Source organism: Lutjanus erythropterus, chromosome 19 (assembly GCF_056507025.1).
Source record: "Lutjanus erythropterus isolate fLutEry1 chromosome 19, fLutEry1.hap2, whole genome shotgun sequence".
In the NCBI taxonomy this organism is placed as follows: domain Eukaryota; kingdom Metazoa; phylum Chordata; class Actinopteri; order Lutjaniformes; family Lutjanidae; genus Lutjanus; species Lutjanus erythropterus.
Window position 1 is genome coordinate 6,406,494 of NC_139335.1, and position 22,538 is coordinate 6,429,031.

Genomic DNA, 22,538 nt, shown 5'->3' on the forward strand with positions numbered 1-22,538 from the left:
ATCTCTGTGGTTTAAACTTTATAAGTTTTGCTGTTTCATGTTCACTTTCAGCTGATAGGAGTCATGTTAAGTTACTGTTGATGAAAACCAAACATTTCCTGATTTTGCTGCACAACAATAAAACAAAATATCAAGGAACTTTCATTGTGAAGAATTTATAGGAAATAAATGTGCTTAACTAGCTGCAAGCATGCAAGTTCAAACAAACAGATAAGAAAAACCAAAGGGACGATGCTAAACTGAGCAACAACAGTGGTTATAGGAATATTCAGAGGATATATAGGAATATGTGCTCTGTAGCCACTGCCTTTCTGCCAGAAAAAACGCTTTGTGTACACGTGCCCTTATGGGACTGGGATGGCATTTCTTAAGGAATATAAAATAGACACCGCAATATTACTGTTAACTGACAAATCTGGTTTCTATCACCTTCAACAGTCAACATTGCTGGATTTGCTGTAGTGTTTTCCACAAGCCATGTTTCCCAATGGGACACATCAGAGCCAGTGAAAACAAGTAAAACCCCATGTTTTCCATTTGAAATTACGAGCAGGAAATGACGTGAACAGCCTTCTCCAGTCTGCAGGATTTATTTACGCTAAATCTAACATGAATAAATCCAACCTGAATTTTCCAAACTATACAGTAATAACATAAATCTCTCAAGTTCAGGACCCCTTCGAAAACAACATACTTCATCTCAAGGGTTTTAACCTTATGAATAAACTTATAAGGCTATATTCAGCTTTGAATTTGTGACCAGCATTTAATGTTAATCAATTCTTTAATAGAGGGATAGTTCAGTTTTTTATGAGGTACTTATACTTAGCTTCCTACACAGTTACTCCTGCTGCTCCTCCAAACTGGGGGCATGCATTTTTGTTGGTAATACAACCTCATACAACCCCACTTCAAATAACAGGAACTACCCCTTTAAGTCAGCTGTATCACCTCCTCAACGCTCGAGTATCCTTTGTGTGAGTCTCACCTCTTGAGGTGGAATCGCAGGTACTTGAGCACGGTGGGCCCGGGCAGGAAGGTGCAGCTCATGCAGGTGAGGAGCTGCCAGTAGCGGAGGTGCGCGGCAGTGTACGGGGCGGGCGTGTAGCTGGTCTGCTTCACTAGCTGGCAGTAGACCTCGTCGCGGAGGGGCCGCAGGTCCAAGCAGGTCTGCAGCACGCCCTGGATGATGGGCACAGGCTCCCGTGCCGACTCCAGCTGCTGCAGGCAGTTGAAGAGCTTCACGGCCTCCTCGCGCACCGAACCGTAACCTTTCCCGCTGTGGTCTGACGAGAGGAGGAAGAAGAGCAGAGCAAGATTGTGTTACACTTTGATTTCTTTTTTCTTTTCTCTATTTTTGTACCTCTTCAGGAAATCTGTATGCTGCTCACATTCTGTTATGTAAACATCACTGAATTGCAGCTGATGTTTAAGCCGCAATACAAAAATGCATATACTGCTCTTACTGTCTTTTTTTAGCCCTTTGTCCTCATGTTTGCACTTGTTTTAATAACAGTGAAGCCAAGAAAGGTCATCCTCATAGGGACCTGCATTGCATTGTGTTAAATGCTGCCTCTGAGCAATTGAAATAACACAGTGATCACAGAGATTACACTGCTGCTTTCCAGCAGCCCTTCATCCGTCATCAGTAGTTACAGAAAATGGTGACTGTACAAACACACAGGCTTGAGTGGTCGGTTTGCACAAGTGGTTTTTATTTTAGGTAATGCAAAGGCACTCTTCTCTGTAGGTAACATTGTAATGTAATGTAAAAAGTTTTTTTTTTATGGCAGTAACTTTGTAAGTTACTTCACACACTGATGGTATGGTAATGTATCATGGCGTGTGCATGTGAACTACTTACATGTGTGCTCCAGGCTGCCGTAGGGGAAGGGCAGCAGAGGAGCATACAGGGGGCCCTGGGTGTACTTCAGTATGGGATTGTGCTGGTAGATGTGCTCCACAACCTCAGGGTGGAATTTATTCTCCTAAAGCACACAAGTGAAAAAAAAAAAAAAGCGAGGATAACATCAGTAAACATAGACAGTAAAGAACAAACTTTCATGTGCTTTCAATATGCCCGCAGCTAACCTGGAAGCAAGTTGCTGAGTGGGTGATTGAGTGTGTCTGTTTGCCTGTCAGGGGTGAGCGGGGTCGACTTGACCAGAGTCACAATTCAGCTCTGGCAGCTTTCAAAGCAGCAGGAAGGTCAAGTGATGACCCAGCAAACCACACCAGCATGACTGACACGTTATATTTTATCCACTGGTGTCAATGAGTTTAGTGTGCGTGTGTTTGTGTCTTTCGCTGCCTATGTGGATAGATGCCTTCCAGCGGTACAGATGGCTTCCATGCTGCTGCCCTCCAGCACCTGTTGCTCATTAGTAACGTTGCCACTGCTCTGGCTCTCTCCTGCCTCTCCTGCAACCCCCTCCAAACCAGCCACCCTTTCTCTCTGGCTACAAGACAAGCCCGCTTTCACCCCTCCTTAGTGGGGCAAAGTTGACACATTCTTCTGAAGTGTTTGGTGCACACTGGTGACAGGCCTGTCTGTTTGAAATGTGGGAATGAGATGCTGCTCTGTGGACCATGTGCAGCGGGATACAGCACAGCATCCATGATGGTCATATACTGCATACATGGCAATCTAAGAAGCCGATAGCCCTGAGTCGGTCTTCCTGACTTTCGCATATCCAAAAACATGGCGGCCCTGATGTTTCTATGACAAGCCTCTCAACTTCACAAGCGTTTTTATCCCTTGTCCCATGTCCCACATACGCTTTCTGAAATCTAGCTTTTATACAGTGGCTGTCGAAAAAGTGTCATCACAGCACTGTGTTTGATTATCACTCAAACTGCGCGAATGTGGGTCAAATGCAGGTTAACCTGTCACCGTCTTTGCTGCCTACACCCAACGGGGAAAATTGTCTGTCACCGTGAAGTCACAAGCTCTGCAGATTTAGGCGGAATATGATTAAAAAGGACCACAAAGAAAAGGAAATGCAGCTACAACACAGATAGGGAAACTACTTGTTCCAAACTTCTATTGTCTATTGTGTGCTACTGAATTGACCAGAGGGCAAATGATAGAGAAGTTACGACCTAAGGGGCAGAAGAGAAACGTTTATCTTTTTAAAATCAAAATGTTAGACTACCTCTCAGCATTGGTAATGTGTCCCACATTGTCCCACACAAGGACGTTCTTTATCCCACATTTGGTTTGTTGGGATCTGGTCATTCTCATGGCAGTACTTCATTTTCATTTTTGAACAGTGGGAGGAAGTGGAGAGGCAGCATCCATCTTTATTTATAGTCAACGGATATAATGTGGTAATTACTGAATGTTATGGGTGCCAATCAGCAGATTTTGTCAAGATCAGCGGAAGCAAGACATGCATGTGATTGAAAAGAAATCATAAACAAGTCAGGAGATTTGCTAGATTATCTAAACCACTTTATTTGGAAGTGAAACCAACACTTAATATCACTAGTAATCCGTCATTACACAGGAAAACACAGAAACTTGTGTTTCCACAGCTACTGTAAGTACAGTAGGTCAGAGTTGAGCCAGGAAGTCTGTGGATTAACTGACAGATGTTTACAACAACCAGTTTAGGCAATAATTTAACAATTTTCTTGCATTTTCTTTTGCAAGTAAGTTTGACCTGTAAATCCTCTGTTTGTATTTCTTGGCGAATACAGTGTTATTACAGACAGGAATAATAATCTGCCCCAAGGTGTAATAACCCAGAATTATCCTTTAAAAGTAATGTGTGGCAGATTTAATTCTCTCAAATATAATGGAATTAGATTACCCTTGGCTTGTGGTGCTCAAAGATCCAAAAAATACATTTCCAGAAATCATGACCCAGTTGCTCAAGATAATCTTTGTTGTGAGCTGTTTTATGTAGGAACATTTTTCTTTCTACCGAACGTCAAGTGCATCACCACGAAGAAGGAAGCAAACATGAATTGCATCCTCCTCGACTGAGGTGTGACATCTTGTCCATGAGCAGACGCACACTTCCTTCTGTGCGGTCATACAGTTGGCAAAAATAGTTCCTACATCAAACTGCTCACAACAAGGTCTGTGGATTACCTGGGGTAACCAGGTCATGATTTCTAGAAAGAGACATCGCTGCAGAGTGTATTTTTTCTGCACTTTGAGCACCACAAGTTGAGTGCCATCTAGTTTGATTATATTAGAGAGAAAGCAGACATCTACAGGTAGAAGGGAAAACATGTCTTTTTGATTTGGGGGTGAACTGTCCCTTTAAGGCAGAGCACTTCATCCATCTAATCCGTTCTTCAGATCCTCTTTTCATTTTTCTGTCTTTCTCACATGACATCTGGTTGAAGGTCCAAGGCTGCAATCCCTGCTCTTTCTTGTGTTTGAGGCTAAAACATGAATCTATGCTTTAAAGATAAGTGAGCCGGCCTGTTCACTCAAAGCCTCTTCTGTTCATTCTCTCTTTGATTTTTGCAGCAGCAGTCCTAACCTCACACTCAGGATGGAAAATACCTCGCCTATTCGAGAAAGTGTGCCTGTGTGTAAAGGTGAGCTGGAGAGGAAGCAACAGACTGGGAGAGAGAGATTAAGAGGACGAGTCTTCAGGGGGGAAAATGCAAAACAATGAGCGAGGAGCACGTCTCAAGCAGGCCCCCTCTGCTCCTCCAGAATATAAGTCTGGCCCCTCCTGGCGACGCAGACAGGGGCAGACGGAGGCAAGCAGATTAACCACTTTCTTTGAGATTAGAGACTCTCGTTGGGAGATTACGGAGACAGGAGGCCAGGCAAAGGACTGCTTATCTGGCCCTGCTGCTTCACGCCAAGCCCTCCTCCACCTCCTCTGCCAAAACTGCCCCTTTCTTCACCCCAGGGGCAGACTGATGCAAGACGAGTCATCCGTCTGCTCAATGAGATTCCAGTAGACTGTGGTCTCTAGCAACCCTTGGTCTAAAAATATGTCTGTGCCTTATAAATGCAGTCCAGTCTCCCTCCACGTGAGAAGGTGAAGCAAAAGGCATCCATTCACATCCCAGTAATCCACATTTTCCAAGCACTCAATAAGTGGGAATACCTTTATTTTGAAATTACGCCTCTGCTTCAGGTCTGTTATTATGCCCCGTCCCAGTGTGGTGGTGGAATAAAATCCAAAAGAGAAAAAGGCAGGCTGAGGAAACTTTGGACTCCATGGCAACAGAGCTGAGTGAGCAACGGCAACTGCGTATATATGTTTGTGTGTGACCCACCTCGATGTCTCGAATCAGGAGCTGTGTCGGCGTTTCCACTGGTGCTTTGGTATCAATGATCTTCTGGATGGCACAAGCCCAGTGCACTGCTTCGTTGAAGTGCTTGGTGTACAGCCTGTAGCAGTGCTTCCGCCCATATACTGTGATGCTCCAGTAGCCTGAAAAAAAACACAAAAACAGAATAATTCAGTTAAAAGTCATTCACCATTCAGGGTGTACCATTTTCTGTTCATGATATATTGTCATAATGCTCGTCATGATTAAAAGTACACGCCATTATTAAATCCTGTGGACAGAGTGATGTTATACTGTTACACACAGCAACGAGCATGGCTGAAAATTAAAGTAATGTTGCTAATAGTTCCACAGTGGTGGCGTTATTTCCAAAAAGGGAAGCGACCTCGGCAGTACTGAAGTGGTTTGGTGACAAGATATCAGATGTGCAATAAACCACCGTAATATCTAACACATGCCAGTGGATGGTAAGAGCAAAAGGGGGCAATACAACAACTAATGTTGCCACCTCAAGCAGAAGCCCCAGAAATCCTGCAAGGAGAGCTCGATGACTATTCTAAAGCAGAGATATTTTTCAGATTATCACCATCACAGATTATCACATAGAATATATTTTTAAGGCCATATTGCCTGTCTCAAAACTGTATTGTATGTAAATCAAATTATGGTACATTGTTCCTTTTATTTTGGAGCAGTCTATAGTTATTTTCATTCTGGTCAGGACAGTTTTTTTCTGGGTTTTACTCTACGATGGGATGAATCTTGGGGTCCTTTTATTTGCATTTAATAATCATAGATGGAAGATTTGAAATGCTATAAACTAAATATTAAATATCAAATATCATGTTCAATGTTTTTGACCAAATTCCTCAATACTTATTGATAACTTGACAATTTTGAAGGGATGACCAGTAGTGCTTTTTCAAAATGATACAACAATGAAAACTGAAAAATGCATTGCTCAGCTGACAGTGTAATTTCAGTAAATGGGGAAGAGAAAAGTGAAATGTTCTGTGCACGGGACACCCGGCATATGTGTCATGACTCTCTCCCTGACTTCCTCTCTCGGTTTCACTGGAGATCAAAGGTCAAGCCTGAGAGGAACCTCAGGCCACGCCAAAACCAAACAAGAACAGTTATTCTACAGATGAGTTAGGACACAAGTGTTATACCCCTGAGTGAGTCTCCTCTTGGACAACCTGCAATAAAAGTGAAAAAAAGGCGTGCTTCCTCCTTGTGCAGAGGAAGTATTAGACGTACCCCAGGCAGCCCGGCCTGATCTGCAGCCCCGCGGCTGTTATCAGGCTTTCCTGCTACGTGACTTGGCACCACATCCTTCTTTGTTTAGATTCTTGGTGAAGAACAAACCCCAAACTAAGAGGTTTTACAAATGAGATTATGACATGGTGCTATTGCCGCTGCCCACTTTGAACCTGTTTGGTATTTTCCAACCCTATTTTCCTATTTTTCTGTCTGACAACATAATGGAAAGGATCACTACAGACCTACACCGTTCTTAGAGAGTAAGATATGTTTTGTTTATCCAGAAACAGCTTTTGTTGAGTCTCACCAGACACATCCAAACTCTCTTTCCAGTAACAGTTATTTTACCATCGTAAAACACACCTCATTCAAATTCGACAGAACCAAAATAAAATTCACCAAAAACATCTTGGTTCATCTTTTCACTGCTCCAACAATCACCAACTCTGGTTGTTTGGCCTAAATAAACCCTTAATTCACCACATTAGATGTGAAAATATTCTGGCTGTACACGCCGTTTCTACCCCGCTATCCTCTCCTGATATTTTCACATCAAATGCGGTGAATTGAGGGTTTATTTAGGCCAAACAACCAGTGTTGGTGATTGGAGCAGTGGAAAGATGAACTGAGATGTTTTTGGTGAGTTTTATTATGTTTCTTACAAGTTTGAATGAAGATGACGACAATAAAATGACTGTTTCTGCTTAAACAAACCATATCGTTCTCTTTAATAAAAGGTCTATCTGTGTATCTCCTTTCCTTAATGTTGTCAGACACTAAGAATAACAATCTGAGCCTGTCAGTGGCAAAAAAACACATTTAGTGGGCGTACTTTAACACTGCACAGTTGCACTTAAGGATTACGTAGTAGCTTAGTTTTGCTTCTGCTGGCTGCAGTGGTCTCCCTCAATACTGGATCAGTTTCAAAAGTTATTGTCATCATTAGTCACTTAAACATGAAAAAAAGGGGAAAATAGGGTCTAAGTTGAAAAATACAGAACTTGTAAAGGGTCAATGACGCCCTAACAGGGAACTAATATTTCATGGTGTCAACCAGAAAAAACACAGGAGGAAGTTAATATTTAATGCAACAAATTTCTCACTGGTGTGGGAGGAACACAAACGTGTTCAGTAGCAAAACAGCCAATAGAGTTTGTGACAAAGCCTCAAAGTGCACTTCTGTCTAGAAAAGTCCCCTGACATACTGAGTTTGTAAGAATTACGCTCTGGTTTGGGTTTATACAATGGTCTGGATATTGTAAGTGGCTTGGTGAGGTCAGCAGGACATAAAACCCTTCTTTGATGGACATGCACTTAGACATAGACGGAGGGAAACGTGTGAGTAATACAAACACTTGAAAAGCACAAGTCATCCCTGTGTCTCTTCCCGTTTAGTAAAAACTTTCCTCTTATTCTCTATGGCTTTTGTTTCGTTCACACTAGAAATGCCCCTGCTGATTACTCATACGTGAGGTTTCTAGACCAACCTTTGGCCATGTTTTGGAGCAGACACCGCTGGGGCTTCCCAAACTTAGTCAGAATTACAGCACTCATGGGAAAGGAAAAGGGACCACAAGACGTCACTCACGTATCAAAAAACCCAGAGCAGCTTCCTAAGAGTCCACGTAGGGAATTAACACAGGTCTTACTGGATTCTACAGAGATTACGGGCAAGTATACGGTACATGTGCGTGAGTCAGCTATGCATCAACCCGTCTGAGCGCTCCTCACCCGTCTCTTTGTATGTCTGCTTGTCTGGCCAGATGACAGAGCAGAGGTTGGTGAGGACCAGCGTGCCCAGTCTGCGGGCTCCTTTCTCTGGCCCGCTGTAGTAGTCGAGGGAGTCTTGGCTCAGTACGAACCAGTACCGTCGCTGCTTGATCCAGTTGCCTCGCACCTCCCGCAACAGCCACCCTGTAAATAAGATACACACGTGTCACATGGCAACTTCAAAATGAAATAAAACAGTAGAAATTTAGAAAATTAGTCACACAATAAGTTAGCAACTATTGTGATAACAGATTTGTGGTTAAAGTCATTTATAAAGGAAAAATGCCAAACATTTGATGATTCCAAATTCTTAAATGTGAGAAACTGCTGCTTTTTCTTGTCTTACATTGTAGAAAACCAAATATACTTGAGGTCTGGACTGCTGACTGGATAAAACAGGAAAAGGTATCATCATGGGCTCTGACAATAGACGCTGTTAAGGATATTTTGGACTGTTATCTGATATGAAACTGATCTGAAGGCTGATACCAACATAAGGCATTCACTGAGAAACAGACTCAACACCAATCAGCATTCCTATCTAACTTCAACGACACCGTGTTTTTTCTGTTTGTAAAACTTAGACCAAGCAGGGTTCCAGTCTGCATTTACATTTCAAATTTCTACATCTTTCCTACATACAGCTGGAGTTACGAAATGCACCTCACTCATGGTGCAACAATAAACCAGCACAGAAATGACAAATACCAGCATATGTTCTGAATGCATACATTACAAATGATAACATTTGCATTTTAGAACACAGAAACTTAAAATTTGCCACAGTGCATCATGGGAAATTATGCAAATGAGGGCCTTCTCTCAGCCTATTAGCTACACACGTGAGTGCCACAAGCCCGAATCCAACAGCGCTAACACTTTAAGAGACAAAACAATGAATCAACTAGTAGATTTCTAAATTTACCTGCAGAGTTACATGCCAGCATGAGCTCAATACATCATGCCATTAACCCAGTTTTGGTCTCGATTACAGCTAATAATCTGTCCAATACATGTACAAGTTGTTAATCAAGAAGAATTTAATTTGTCTTCACCATTAGTAATATTTTTAGCTTTTATGTATTTATTTTTTCTTCTAATAAAACATAACTACTAATAATAAATAAAATGACATATGTTATAATGCAGTACTATAATCTACCCAGTATTATATTCAGTATCTAAAACTGGCTCCACATACTGATAAAAACAGAATATAACACCATGAAAGGAGCCATACTAAGTACTTTTAGTTTTGTTACAAGTGCATTTTGCTTACAACACTTATGTACATTTTATTTAGTAAAATTTTGAATGCATGACTTTTTTACCTTTTCTTTTGCAGTGATTTTTTAGAAAATTTGTCTAATTTAACGATACAAAAAGACGTCAGTTGGTGAGAAAACATTAGAAGGGGGCATTATATAACACACACCAAGATAAGCATCCCTTGAAATCCGTTGAAAGGTCTAGACGGTAGGTGGGCTCGTCATGAGCTACTAAACCTTGTCTTCACTAAGAATAATCCCCAAAGCATGTAATTGTCCATAAAGTTTGCTGCAGTCTGTATGTGACTGCCTTGTTGGGGTAAATACTAGGGGATAAAAATACAGCCAGCTAATGGCATAGGCATTAAAGCCTGCATGCAGCCAACATAATTACCACTTTAGAGGTTGACAGAGTGAGAAAAGGAGAGAGAGAGAGTGTGTGAGAGAGACAAAGAGAGCAGACATGCCTTCAGCCAGCTCATAGGCATGCCCATTGGTCTTGCCAGGCCTGGCTCTACTATGCAAGACTGTTCTGTTCCCAAAGTCCTGAGGGTTTGGAAAGTCTGCAACAGCCCAGATCCACTGTTCCCAAACAGCAGTGAACTTCTTCTCCCCCCTCAGCTATGTGTGCAAATTGTTCCTAATAAATATTTAATCTCAAAGTAGATAAACTAGTTTGGCAGAGCTCTGTCCAGATGCTGCCTGGAGGGAAAGACAGGAGGATTGAAGAGGCCCGGTAGGGGGTCACAGTTCATCCAGAGGGCTCACGGAGAGGCTGGCAGAGGGCTGTAACACGCCACCTGGACCGAAATTCGGCAGGGCTGGACCATCTGCGGGGGTGGAGCACAGCAATACACAAAAGTGTGCTGGTGGCTCTGTTTCCCCTTCCCAAAATGTTGGTATCTGCTGTCCTGATGCGTTTACAGACAAATCCACCTGACTCTCAAAGTGCTTCACAGACATTAAAACAGAAAATACATAAATTTAAATAAATTAAATGCAAAAGACAATAATTTAGGAATAGATAAATGAATAAGACCTTAAGACAAACAAGATTAATTAAAAAACAGTTTATAAAAAATAGTTTTTAAAAGGAGGGCATCGAGGTAGCTTGTCTTATTCTCAATGGACGGTTACTCCAGAGTTGTGGAGCCCTTATGGCAAAAGCCCTAATACCCTCTGTCTCAAGTCTTGCCCTGGGTACTGAGTACAAAAGCTGGCTAACAGATCTAAGGTTACGGGCAGGGTGTGTAAGGAGTGATTATGTCAGATACAGTAAGTAAGAAGGGACAAGACCATTCAGCGATTTAAAAACAAATAATAAAATATTATAAGCAGTTCTAAACAATACAGGTAACAAGTGCAACAAAGCAAGAACAGGAGTAATGCGTTCATACTTTTGGGTTCTTGTAGGAACCCTAGTTGCCGTCAGCATAAAAATGGAAAGAAATACTGGAGTTGCGCATAACCTGACCTGGTGGTAATATGTAAATATAGAACGGTAATGGGCCATGGTCAGATCCTTGAGGAGCACCACAGGTGATATTTGGCTGGCAAGACAGGTAGGACCTAACCCAGTCTAGGGCAGTCCCAATTATGCAAACCCCGTTTTCTAATTGATCAAGTAATATGCAACAATCAGCTGTATCACAGGCAGCAGAAAGGTCTAGCAGAACTAAAACAGTACCAGCATTTGTGTTCAATCTAATGTAATAAAGGTTGCACATGCATATTTGGGAGAGGTTTTAAAGGAACAATTAGGCAATGTACCTTCAGCTTCCTACCCTGTGAAAGCAGCAGTGACGCCACACCAGCATCACAACTTCCTCTGTGGTTAGCAAGCTGCGTGCCACCTGTTAGCCAGCGCTCATTTCGCCTGCATCTTTCTTCCCTCTGCTCTCACTCCCTTCGTATTTACTTTCATCTCCCCCATTTTGCCTCAAAGTGGTTTTCTCAGGCAGCGCAAAGCCTCCACTGCCTCACTTCTACTCCAAAATAAAAATAAAGAGAGAGGAGGGGGGGCAAAGGCTCAGCCTCTCAGGCTGTGTTTCCTGTTTGAGAATGTTTCTATACGATATAAGTGGCAGGTCTGAACCCACCATAAACCCACCCAATATAGCCCAAAGCAAAACCCTGGAGGTACTTAACACCACATCAGAGGGGGGCAGCATCAAAACCCAACGTGAAATGGATAAATAAAAACCATGAGGTAAGTCAGGCTGAGCTTGCTGACAGACTGGATGTGGGACGGGGAGGCAGACAAGCTGACTGGGTGAGAGACATGGAGAGAAGGGCATGCCTGCTACCTTGACGCCTCTGTCACAGACACGGGACGCCCCACAGATGCTGCTCTTTTTGGGAACTTTAAACAGTGCGATAAGGGAAGGCAAAAAAGGAGAGAGACAGAAAGAGTCCCGGGACCCCCTGTATACCCCTCCCATGGTCCCCCATCTGGATCCCATCTCTGTGGCCTGCTAATGTCTCCCCTGGGGGCCACGGCTCGCCCTTAATTTGTTTCATTTGTGACCCCTGACCCCCAGCACCCTGCCCCCTTAAACACAGATTGAGCAAACAGTCTCTCTCTGTGCATGTCCATCCTTTTTACTGCAAGCCTCAAATCACTGTGTACTGAATATTAATATTATGATGAAACATGAGACATTACTTTAAAGTTTAATTATAAATTTGTTTCATGCACAATCTTAGAAAAAAAAAATCTCCACTGGCATAGGTATGCATCTATAGTAGCCCAGAATAAACAAGTTAAACATTGGCTTTAAATAGGGCCTTTTTTTGTTTTCATGGCCAGCCTAAGCTTGAAAATGGAGAGCGAGATGAGGTGTTTGCAATCTCCAAGCTCACCACTAGATACAAGTAAATTCTACATACTGGTCCTTTAAGCACTAAACTCTCACGTCAGCCCCTGAACCAAAAACCATAACAGGCTTCATGTTACACATTTAAAAGGAAGCAAGACTTGCTCATTCTTAAATATCATGAATTATAAACTGGACCTGAACTTTATATATATGTACAAGAAATTCACAACTAAACTTTTTGCAAATGAGCATGAAAAGCTCTACATCATGTGAGGAGCAGTTCATTTTAACTGTAAAACAACAAAGGTGTGTCAATCAACCAACCAACATCCAAACATGTTTTTCTGCCACCACTTCTTGGGTTTTACAATGCATCCTACCATCACCAGTCTATACCTGCAATGTTGGCAGCCTATTTGGCAGCCTGGTACAATATTTACACCATATAACCTCTGGAAGTCCTGCTGAAAAACAAACAAGAACAAGGCTCTCATGGTGGATGTTAATATGTTGCTGTTATGTCATGTTATTTATATTCTAATATTATTCAAGTTTACACAGTGGTTAATGTACATTCTGAATTGTGAAATATGCTAAGGTTATGTCTCTCTTTCTATTATTCTGTGAACAGCATGAGAAGACAGTCATTTTGTTGTAGTTTATGACTGGTTATGTGCAAATTTTTGGACAATGCACCATAGTGTGAGAGTGCACAGAGCATCAAGTTGGTAATGTGCCGGGCTGAGATGTAAGTTTGGATCACTCGCTGTGATGCTATTATTAATATTCAAATAAACCCTTCTGTTTTACCTGCCTTATTGAACTGTGAATACACTGGGTTGTCACACAATGTATGTCAGTGGAACATGAGGCAAAACAAGCTCAAACTCTGCAGACTAAGTGGCCAAGGAACGTGGAGCACGGTAAAATGTCCAATAAAGTCGGCCTGGGTGATAGAGACCTCATCAACAGCAATAAGAAAGGAGTTTGATAAAATGTTGTTTTATTCGGTTGCCCCATTGACATGTGCGACTAACACGAGACAACCATGCAAAATGAGTGCAGAAAAAACAGGACAGGTCAGATCGCTGGTATGGCAGTTTTTTTTTGTCTGTTTATTTTTTCTAAGTAAGGGCTCAGAGGGAAGAAACTCCGAGTAGAAGGGCTCCCTCTACGTATTGAAAAGAGCCAGCTGAGGTGGAGAAGCGGGAAAATGTTGCTGAGGAGTGGGACGTCATTCTTGGACTGCTGCCGCTGTGAACCCAGACCATCCATTTTCTTAACTTTCCAAACTTATTTTAACACCTCAGATGCTTTCACCCTTTGAAATACATGTCGCCAGTCAAGACCTACATGATTGATAATTTGCGATACCAACGATTATGAAACTTCACTATCGTGATAGACTTTCCAGCCATATCACCTGAGCCTACACTACAGTGGAACTGTTGAAAACTTATTCGTGAGGGACACACAGAAATGAGAGGGATTATCAAACACCCTGAGGTGTCCAACTGTTGTGGTGACTTTAAGTGTGGTAGGTTGAAGGACGGGGGCGTGGTGTAAAACCTGAAATCCCAAGTGACAGGGTAATCAATTGCCCAAGGAAAATAGCTGTCCTCTGTTTTGGAGGGAAACTCTTCTCCTCTGACAGTGAGACAGGGACAGAGAGGGGACAGCGGTAAGGGAGGGGCACTAGCCAAGGGCGCATAGTAACTGCTGTCAGAATTAGGCAATCTGACTGCCGCCATTCCAAACAGGACGTAACTTATCCAAGTGCTGGCATTTTACTGCTGCCTTTCAGTAGCAGGCCAAGAAGGAAAAAAAAGAAAAAAGAAATCACACAGAAATATCTTATGAGATCATTCCTCAAAAGCATCAGACACCCAACACGGTGCTCCCAATGCCAGTAGCTATCCTTACACGAACACACAGAGCAGGAGGAGGGGGGCAGCTGTGGGCCACATGTGGTCAGAGAGAGGTTGGCTACGGGGCGACAGCACAGCATGGGGCTGCGACAGTACTTATTAAGAGTCAATTAGAGTAATGAAATATATACTACACTTAATGAGATGAACAGCTCCAACTGAGGCCTGCAAGTACCTCATTTATTAACTGAAGGGCAAAGTAGGGCTGCAACTAGGGATTATCTTTAAGTTTAGATGAAATGAAAAATGCTCTTTTTAACCCTTTTAGATCACATCAGGGCCAATTAGAGAAACTCCCGCACACTGCCTCACTTTCTGCTGATTTATTAAACATCATTTCAGTCTAAATGACCATCATCAGATATCAGGATCTGTCAGATCACACCACTGGTCATATTGTGCACCTATTTAATAATATATGCCCCCCACCAAAAAAACAACAAAAACATAGATTTTATGTATTAAAAATCCAGTCATGTTTTCTTTCTGTAAAACAAAATATGATGTGAGTTTACGACATCCACATGTTAATCAATCTTCAGCTTTTAGCGGCACAGAGCTAAGATTCATTAGTCAGCTAGCTAGCAACAGCATGGTACGTCTGGCTATACCACGCCTATCCTGTTTCACTCAGAAATACGTCATGAGATGCGGAAGCTAGATACACTCGAAATGCCACTTCATCTGGACTTTATTTATTGATTAAACTTAGGTTTTTTTTAAAGTTTTTTGATTAATCCATTAAATGTTGAGTTTACAAAATGTCAACTAAAAATCCAACAAGCAGTCTAAAGTGCAGAGATATTTTATTTATGTTAACATAAAACAAAAATAGCAGCAAATACTTGCAAAAAGGCAGCAGTTTTTCATTGTAATAACCACAAAATATAACTTAAAGAAATCATATTATCCAAATAAAGACATCCTCCTGCTTCTTTTTCAGTGGCTAACAAGCTACTCGCTGTAACGTTGGCTGGGTAAATGTAAACACTGACTCGTCTCATCTGATCATATGACAACTGTTAGGAATAACTGTATAGAAATAGCCGATCTTCTCGCATATGGTCTTGTTTGCTTATGTGAGTCGTATGGAGGCATCAAAACCTCCAAAAGTTTATGTTAATTAACTGACGGTGATGTTCACGACAACTGAACATTGCAGGTAGATGCATTCAGTCAAAGGAAGGCCAGAGTGATGGCGGTGTCCGAGTCTGACTCACCTTTGACCAGCAGTTCAGGATCCTCCTCCAGACCCATCTTATTCTTCTCGATGATCAGGCTCTTCATCTCTTCAGAAACCTCGGAGACAGTGTGCCTGTGTGGAGGAGCAGAAACAGAATGTAAATAACTCCGCTTCCCTCTCGACTCCAGTCTTCCCCTGACTACTCCCTCCCATTGGATAGCTAATTGGCCTGGAGACACACAGTTGGCTGCGAACCCCCCCATGTGACACTGTGCCAACTACAAGCCTTTCTGATACTCTTTAGGTGGGGGGTCACACAGGGGGGACTGGAAGAAGCGCCACGAATATCTGTCCTCCGGCGTTCTCCCACTTTCCCTCCCTAGCAGCATGCAAGCACACAAACACACACTGATGCATACCACGCCACTGTGGACAGCTCGTCTCTCTTTTATCACTTTGGACGCTGAGCCGAGCGAGCGGGCGACTGAAAATAAACGTGACAGAGCGACGCCGGCCTGACTCCCAGCCAGCCAGCTCACGCCGGTCGAAGGAAGGCGGAAGGTTCAAGAGGTCACAGCCTTGGATAGTTAAAACCAGAAACATCAAAAACATCTGTAAATCTGCCACACTGCTGTTCTTTCTCTCCCTCGTTAATGCCTGATGATCATGTTTGCAGCTACCTCCGCATACGTGACGCTTCAACATCTTTTCAGACAATGCTGTGGACAGACTTTGTTATCTTAGGCCAAGGCCCATTTACAGTCTATTAGATTGTTTAGAGGTTTTATCTCTCCTCATTTATTTATCTAATTACTCGTTTATTTTCTCCATTTCCTGGGTCTAATTCACATATGAGGCACAAGTGACAAACCCCTCCTTGCTTCCTGTCCTCCCCCTCCTCCTGGCATTATTGCTCAGGAAATGAATCGAGCCCTCCCTCCCAGGATATTTGGCCTCTTGTTACCTACTCCTTCAGCAGCTGATTTATGTCGGTATTGATCTGATAATTCAAGAGGGTTCCTCCTCGCGGAAAGCAGCAATAATCAATAAGTCTGAATATAGCCTTATCTGCTTTGACTCGGCTTACATGACTGCAGAGGCCATTTCCTGTCTTTTTGTGTGCGCTGACCTGATCTGGTCTATACTGTGGTTTATCAGGTTGACCTCTGTGACATTACTCTCAAACAGGGCCTGTTATGCTTCAGTCAAGTCATGTAAAATTTTATAAAGCACAAAATCACAAATCAGTAGTAGTAGTAAGTACAGATTGGTTGACCATCACAACCCAAGGTATCTTGGGATTGCCAGTGGGTGGCTAACAACGTGCAAACAACAAAAACAACAAATGTTCTCAAGATAGGGAAAATGAATAGATAACCACCAAAGACACTGATTTATCATTATGGATTTATTTCACCACGCCTCCAAAACAACACTGCAGTTCAGTGATGGATTACAAAGCTTTTCCTGCTCAGCTTACTTCAGGACTAACCACATCACTTCTCCAGCAGTTGGGAAATAACAGACAACACTTTTCTTGGTCTTGAGATGCTGCAGCGTTTATTAACTGACACACTGCAACCTCAACTGTACATTTACTGCCACACTGACAGCTTACTGCTAAGTTAAGTCCGCCATGAGTATGTATTAAGGCAGTCGCCATCAAGCAGAAATATGTTGCTTTGTCACTGTTGTGAGAAATAATCCATACCATTGAAGCCCTAAAACCAGGAAGCACCACAAAGAAAGGATTCCTCTCACAGTACAGGCAAATACATGCATGCTTAAATGTGTACAGTTTGTTTCCTTTATGAAATGTATTTGCAGTTGTAGATCCTAACCGAATAGCATAAGTCTCTAATTTAAGCTAACACTCAGACACAGTGAAACTCTATATTGTCAGTGGACCAGTTTTTCTATACATGTGTGTGAACTGGTTCGTCGTCAGAAAGCAGAAGTGAGAAGAAGACTCAAGATCCTGTCACATTATACTCAGTCAGGGTGTATAACTAAGCCGGATCGCCTGCTACAGCACCAGCCCTCGGGGACCTCTGACAGTCCCTGCATACACAGACCCCACTTAAAGGCATTAAAATAAACACAGAAATGTGACGACGTCTCTTATTTGAGGTTGTTAATAACCCTTGCTACATAACAGAGACATGCATGCAGACAGGCAGTTAGTCTATATGTAGCCCAAATGAAAGGGGGATTAGAATTATAGAAAAACTACGCCTTGACTGGAGCCTGCTGTGCACAGTGGGGGTGTTTCTGTTCAACACTGTGGGTTAATGTGTGCTATTGTAAATGATGGGATTGCACCCAAAATGTCAATGGCAATAACACAAACTATCCTTACACTTATTTCCTAAATAACAATTTAGGACTAGGCCAATTAAGAATTTCTAAACTTATAAACAACCGGTGCAGGATTTGAACCAACAGTCTTACAGAAATGACTTTGAATTTGACAGTTTATTGAAGAGTTATGTGGTACACATGGCTGTACACCATGGAGGAATGTTCTTGGAGTGCAGAATCAAACTTGGCTCTCACGTCTGCAGGTTTCTAAGAAATGTGGGTATTTTGCCACACCACTTGAATTTACAGCCCCTGACTGGTCTGCCTCCACCTTTAATCTGAAGAACTTCATGAGTCAACTTCAGTGCTTCTTTTAGGCCGTGTAGAGACGGAGCAGGGACTGAAAGGGGACAGAAGCACAGGTCCAAACCCAGGGTTTGACCTTTAGCAGCACTGACCTTCAATTTAAATGCTGCCTTAGCAAAGTAAGTTTGACAAAATTGTCTGATAGGGTACTAGCAACGCTATTTTCAAGTAAGTAGTAACTACTTACATGTACTTAAATCTCAAAATAAATGTAACAGTAATCTGTTAGTTACTGAGAAAAGAAATGCAATTACATTATATTTACTAATCAAAATTACATCCAAATATAAGTTTCCGCTTTCATGGAAGAGATCTGCTACTGAGTGACCTGTAGTTTTTCTCTTTATTATAACTTACCAATTTGTATTTACTTTTACATTATAAGATAAAGTGGCTTCATCAATAGAGTTAAAAGAATAAAAAAGTCAAGAGTAAGTCCAGTCTAAAACTCAATAAACTCAAGAGGTTAAATGATAGCTGAAAAAAAATCTCAATACAATAAATATTCTATAAATATAAATATGTGAGCATCTGCTGACCACACACTTACAAACCTCAGACGTTGCACAAAGGTCTCTGTAGTTAATGAAGAAGGATGTAATTCATTAACAGGCCTGTTTCAGACAAACCTGAGGGAAAATGCGCATATGTGCACCTTCTGTACCAAAACGCCTTCAATCAGGGACCCTTCTTGAATAGTATTAATAATCTGTACTGTTTTTGTCACAGAGGTACTATTTTTTTAACATTACTCTTAGGAATTATCCTCAAGGCAATCAGCTTGTGTTAAACAGGCAATTGTCTTCATTTTTTTTTTTTTTCAATATTACATCGCGTAAGGCTTTGGCTGGATCTTTTGCACGACACAAAAACCCCCATCAGAACAAACACAATAGCATGATTCTTGTATGTCCTAAGTTTCACATGCACATGGAACTTTGTTGATTAACATCTGCACGGCATGATTCAATCAATACTTGCTTTCCAGTCACACTTCAGTCAGTGGTGTAACAAAATAAAGATGGCTGTCGAGTAAAGAAAACTACATGTGATACAGCTCAGGGCAAACGTTTGAGCGCTGCTGATGTGGGGGCTCTGGGCTCTCCACAGCTGTCCAGCAGCCCTAAAATCCCCACCTTCAACCCCCCCCCAGCCTCCCATGCTACCGCCCCCACATTCCCAGAAGTCCCAGCAGAGGCCGTGACGGTGGGGCCTTTAGTGGGCAACTTCCTGTGGAGTGCAGGAAACAATTTGACATGGGGATTAGACAGCACAGAGAAAAGAGTGAGCGCACATCTACAGACAGTACCCCCCCCCCCCCCCCCTTCTCCTCAAGGACTAAACATCAGCTACTGCAGAGGAGGAGCATCATTTGAACGTCACATGATTCAAATGTGGAAGCTTGACGTGTGTTGAAAATCGAGGTACTTCTTCTGTTCTGTGTTTTTGGTCCTGTTCAACACACTGTACAGTAGTTTTTCAGTTAGGAACACAGACCAGTTAGTATTTTTGCTTCAGATGGAAGTGCAGCATGGGAAACAAGCAAAACATCTTCCCAATTATTTGTTTATGAAAGTGAAAAGAAACATGTCAGCAGCTCAGATCACGCAGGTCAAGTTCAGCCCAGAAAATAAACTCCTAGCTCAGCCACAAAGGAGGAGAAGGGGAAATCGTGAAAAATCAGAAGGGAAAAAACACGATCCGAGAGTTGATGGGAAATATTTCCAGATACTGTACGTACAACAACACAGATCTGATTTCATAATTAATAAATTAAAGGACATATTGTATGTATATCCTGTTCAGTTGTGTGAGTGTAAATGTCATCTAGCTTCTGTGCAGAAACATTAATTTGAGACTATATGGTGTAAAAAGCCAGTGAGGCCTGTGTGATACGTGACTGATGATGAGATGAGCTGTTCAATACTCATCTACCCATCACTAACTGTCGCTACTACTGGTTTGTGTGCGACCTACTTTCTCTGTCATGTCTAAAACGGAACCCTAGATTTCCGAGATTTGCAAACCTGTCCCCATCTACCCCTAAAGTGCTGTGATTGGCTCCTACAACTGTGCTGTCAGTTGTTGTTATGTTGTGAAAGACCATATTTTAACCATAAACCATGATCAAGACAATTAACTTCAAAAAAAGTGATACTGAGTGCTACAATGATTTCATAACTCTAGGGTTCCCTTCTTTCTCAATGTCATACATATATTCTCACGTTTCTTTTATGCCTTAACAACAGAAAAATAAAGTTCACATGAAAGAACAATGGAGGAAAACAATTTTAAAGAGGATGCATTGAGGTGTCCAGTATAATCAAATAACACCCAGCAAAACTTCAGGTAATGAATTGCTAAACTCACTCCTTATATTCATCAATTTGGAAACACGGCTTCCCTTTGTTCTTCTGCAAAGCCCTATCAATTCAGATTTACCTGGGTGGAGTTTTATTAGGAATTGCATGAGGTCACCAAATTCCAGGCACTTACAAGAGTGATAAAGGTGTATGTTGTCACGCCCTAACAGGTGCAACAAAACCAACAGGAGAGTCAAGGAGATGTCAGCCAAGTGTAGTACAGTACACATCTCACAGACCTGTGAAGAGGTCTAATCGCTCACATTAGTGAAAAGACCCATGTGGCTATGTTATCAGCATAAAACCAATTAATTTTAATGCCACTGTGCTCAAGGCTGTGGGGATTTTAGCAGAAATGTTCCTAGTCTATTTTTTCCTTTCAGATAGCTGTTTCAATGCCTGAATTTTGCCATTGAGCGATACTGAATACCGATCCGATACCAGTGACTCTCAGATTTCAATCCACTTGGCAAAGGTCCAATTTGTTTGCCCCAGAACTCCAAAAGTTCAAACCAGGTCACAATCACAAAAGAAAGGCATCTCAAAACAACTGCTCGGGGTTTTACCACAGAGCTCCAACTAGGAAATACACAATCAACCAGATTGTTCCTCCTTGCCGTACGCCAATACATGAGGTAGCATGGGATCTGTGCACAGACTCACGTATTCGCAAATCCCCAATCCTGCATTTTAGGCAGTATTAGAGGCATTTTTAGACACTTGTATTGATATCGAACCACCCTAAATTTTAGCTACTTCAGTTCAAGCCCACTACCTGTAAATCTTGTCCATCATACCGACCTTGACCCTATTCTGTTGTCCACTGTCATTATATTATGAGAAAAAATTGCAGTTATTGCTTAAAGTAGAATTTGTGATGAACAGAAAATGGTTCAGAAATCAGTGGCCATGCAGCCAGACTGATTGAACTGTAATTATGAGTAATTAAGTCGAGTCAGAGATACTGGGAATTTCTGACAACAATATCTCCCATTCAGTGAAAAGAACACAAACCACTGGCAAAATGGCTGCAAAGCCTTCATAACTGGCAGTTAAATAAAATTTAAAATTAACACTAACTGATTCATTCAAGGATACAACTAATCATTATTTTATTATGATTAATCTGCCTATTATTTTTCAAATTGATATATCATTTGTCTATAGTGTAAAATCTGTCTTAAAATGTCTTGTTTTATCTCATTAACATTCCAGCACGCTAAGATATTTGGTTTAAAGTATAAAATCATCGTGTTTATAAAGACAGAACCAGCAAGTGTTTGGCATTGTTGCTTAAAAAATAACTAAAATGATTTTCCATTCATGAAAATACTTGATAATCAATTTTCTGTTGACTAATCGATTATTTGTAGATTCACCTGTGTATGGTTTTAAAAAAAAATACAGCACCAGTACCATAAAAATGATACCATTAGAAAACTATTTTGATACCTTTCTTCTACTTCATTTGATATTCATCATGTGAATGGAAACATTCCTGAAAAAATCCTCCACCATTTTATGCATTATTTTTTATGAGATGGCATCTCAGAATACCAACTCTGTCAAATAAGTGCTCTTAATTTCACCATACCACAGACTGTTTGAGTTGCGGCTGCTGCCATAGTGGGACAATCAAATATTGCATTTCATCAAGGAACACTTGTGGTGATTGGCTGCATACAAAACCATGAAAATAGGCTTTTTGTTCTAGATCTGGATCCAAAAGGGATCAAATCTGGATATTGTTTGACTGGAGAAGTTTCAATACTTCTTGGTGTTGGGTTATTTCAGTTGATACCTTAAAGGTATCGAGTACTCAGCCAAATGCACAACATTGCAAAAGTAGCAAATGGCAAACAATGGAGTAACCACCATATGTGAACTCAGGGAAGTATGAATATCTTCCTCCCATTCTATTGTCCCATTCTGTTGAATGCAGCATTAACATTAACATTTTAAAGCTGCAGATTGACTCCAATCAGCAGCATATTGGCTGTTCCTTCCTA

General features: G+C 41.6%; 1 protein-coding gene across 1 annotated transcript in view; it reads right to left on the bottom strand.

The window, feature by feature from the left end:
• Positions 1 to 22,538, bottom strand: part of plekhh3 (pleckstrin homology, MyTH4 and FERM domain containing H3) — a 44,642-nt gene that overhangs the window by 9,586 nt on the left and 12,518 nt on the right. Inside the window, exons 3-7 of the mRNA XM_084745105.1 lie at positions 15,537 to 15,631; positions 8,263 to 8,445; positions 5,254 to 5,411; positions 1,865 to 1,988; positions 989 to 1,286 (exon numbers count right to left, since the gene is read on the bottom strand). Of these exons, the coding sequence (XP_084601231.1) occupies positions 989 to 1,286; positions 1,865 to 1,988; positions 5,254 to 5,411; positions 8,263 to 8,445; positions 15,537 to 15,631 (858 nt within the window). The remainder of the gene's footprint in view (positions 1 to 988; positions 1,287 to 1,864; positions 1,989 to 5,253; positions 5,412 to 8,262; positions 8,446 to 15,536; positions 15,632 to 22,538) is intronic.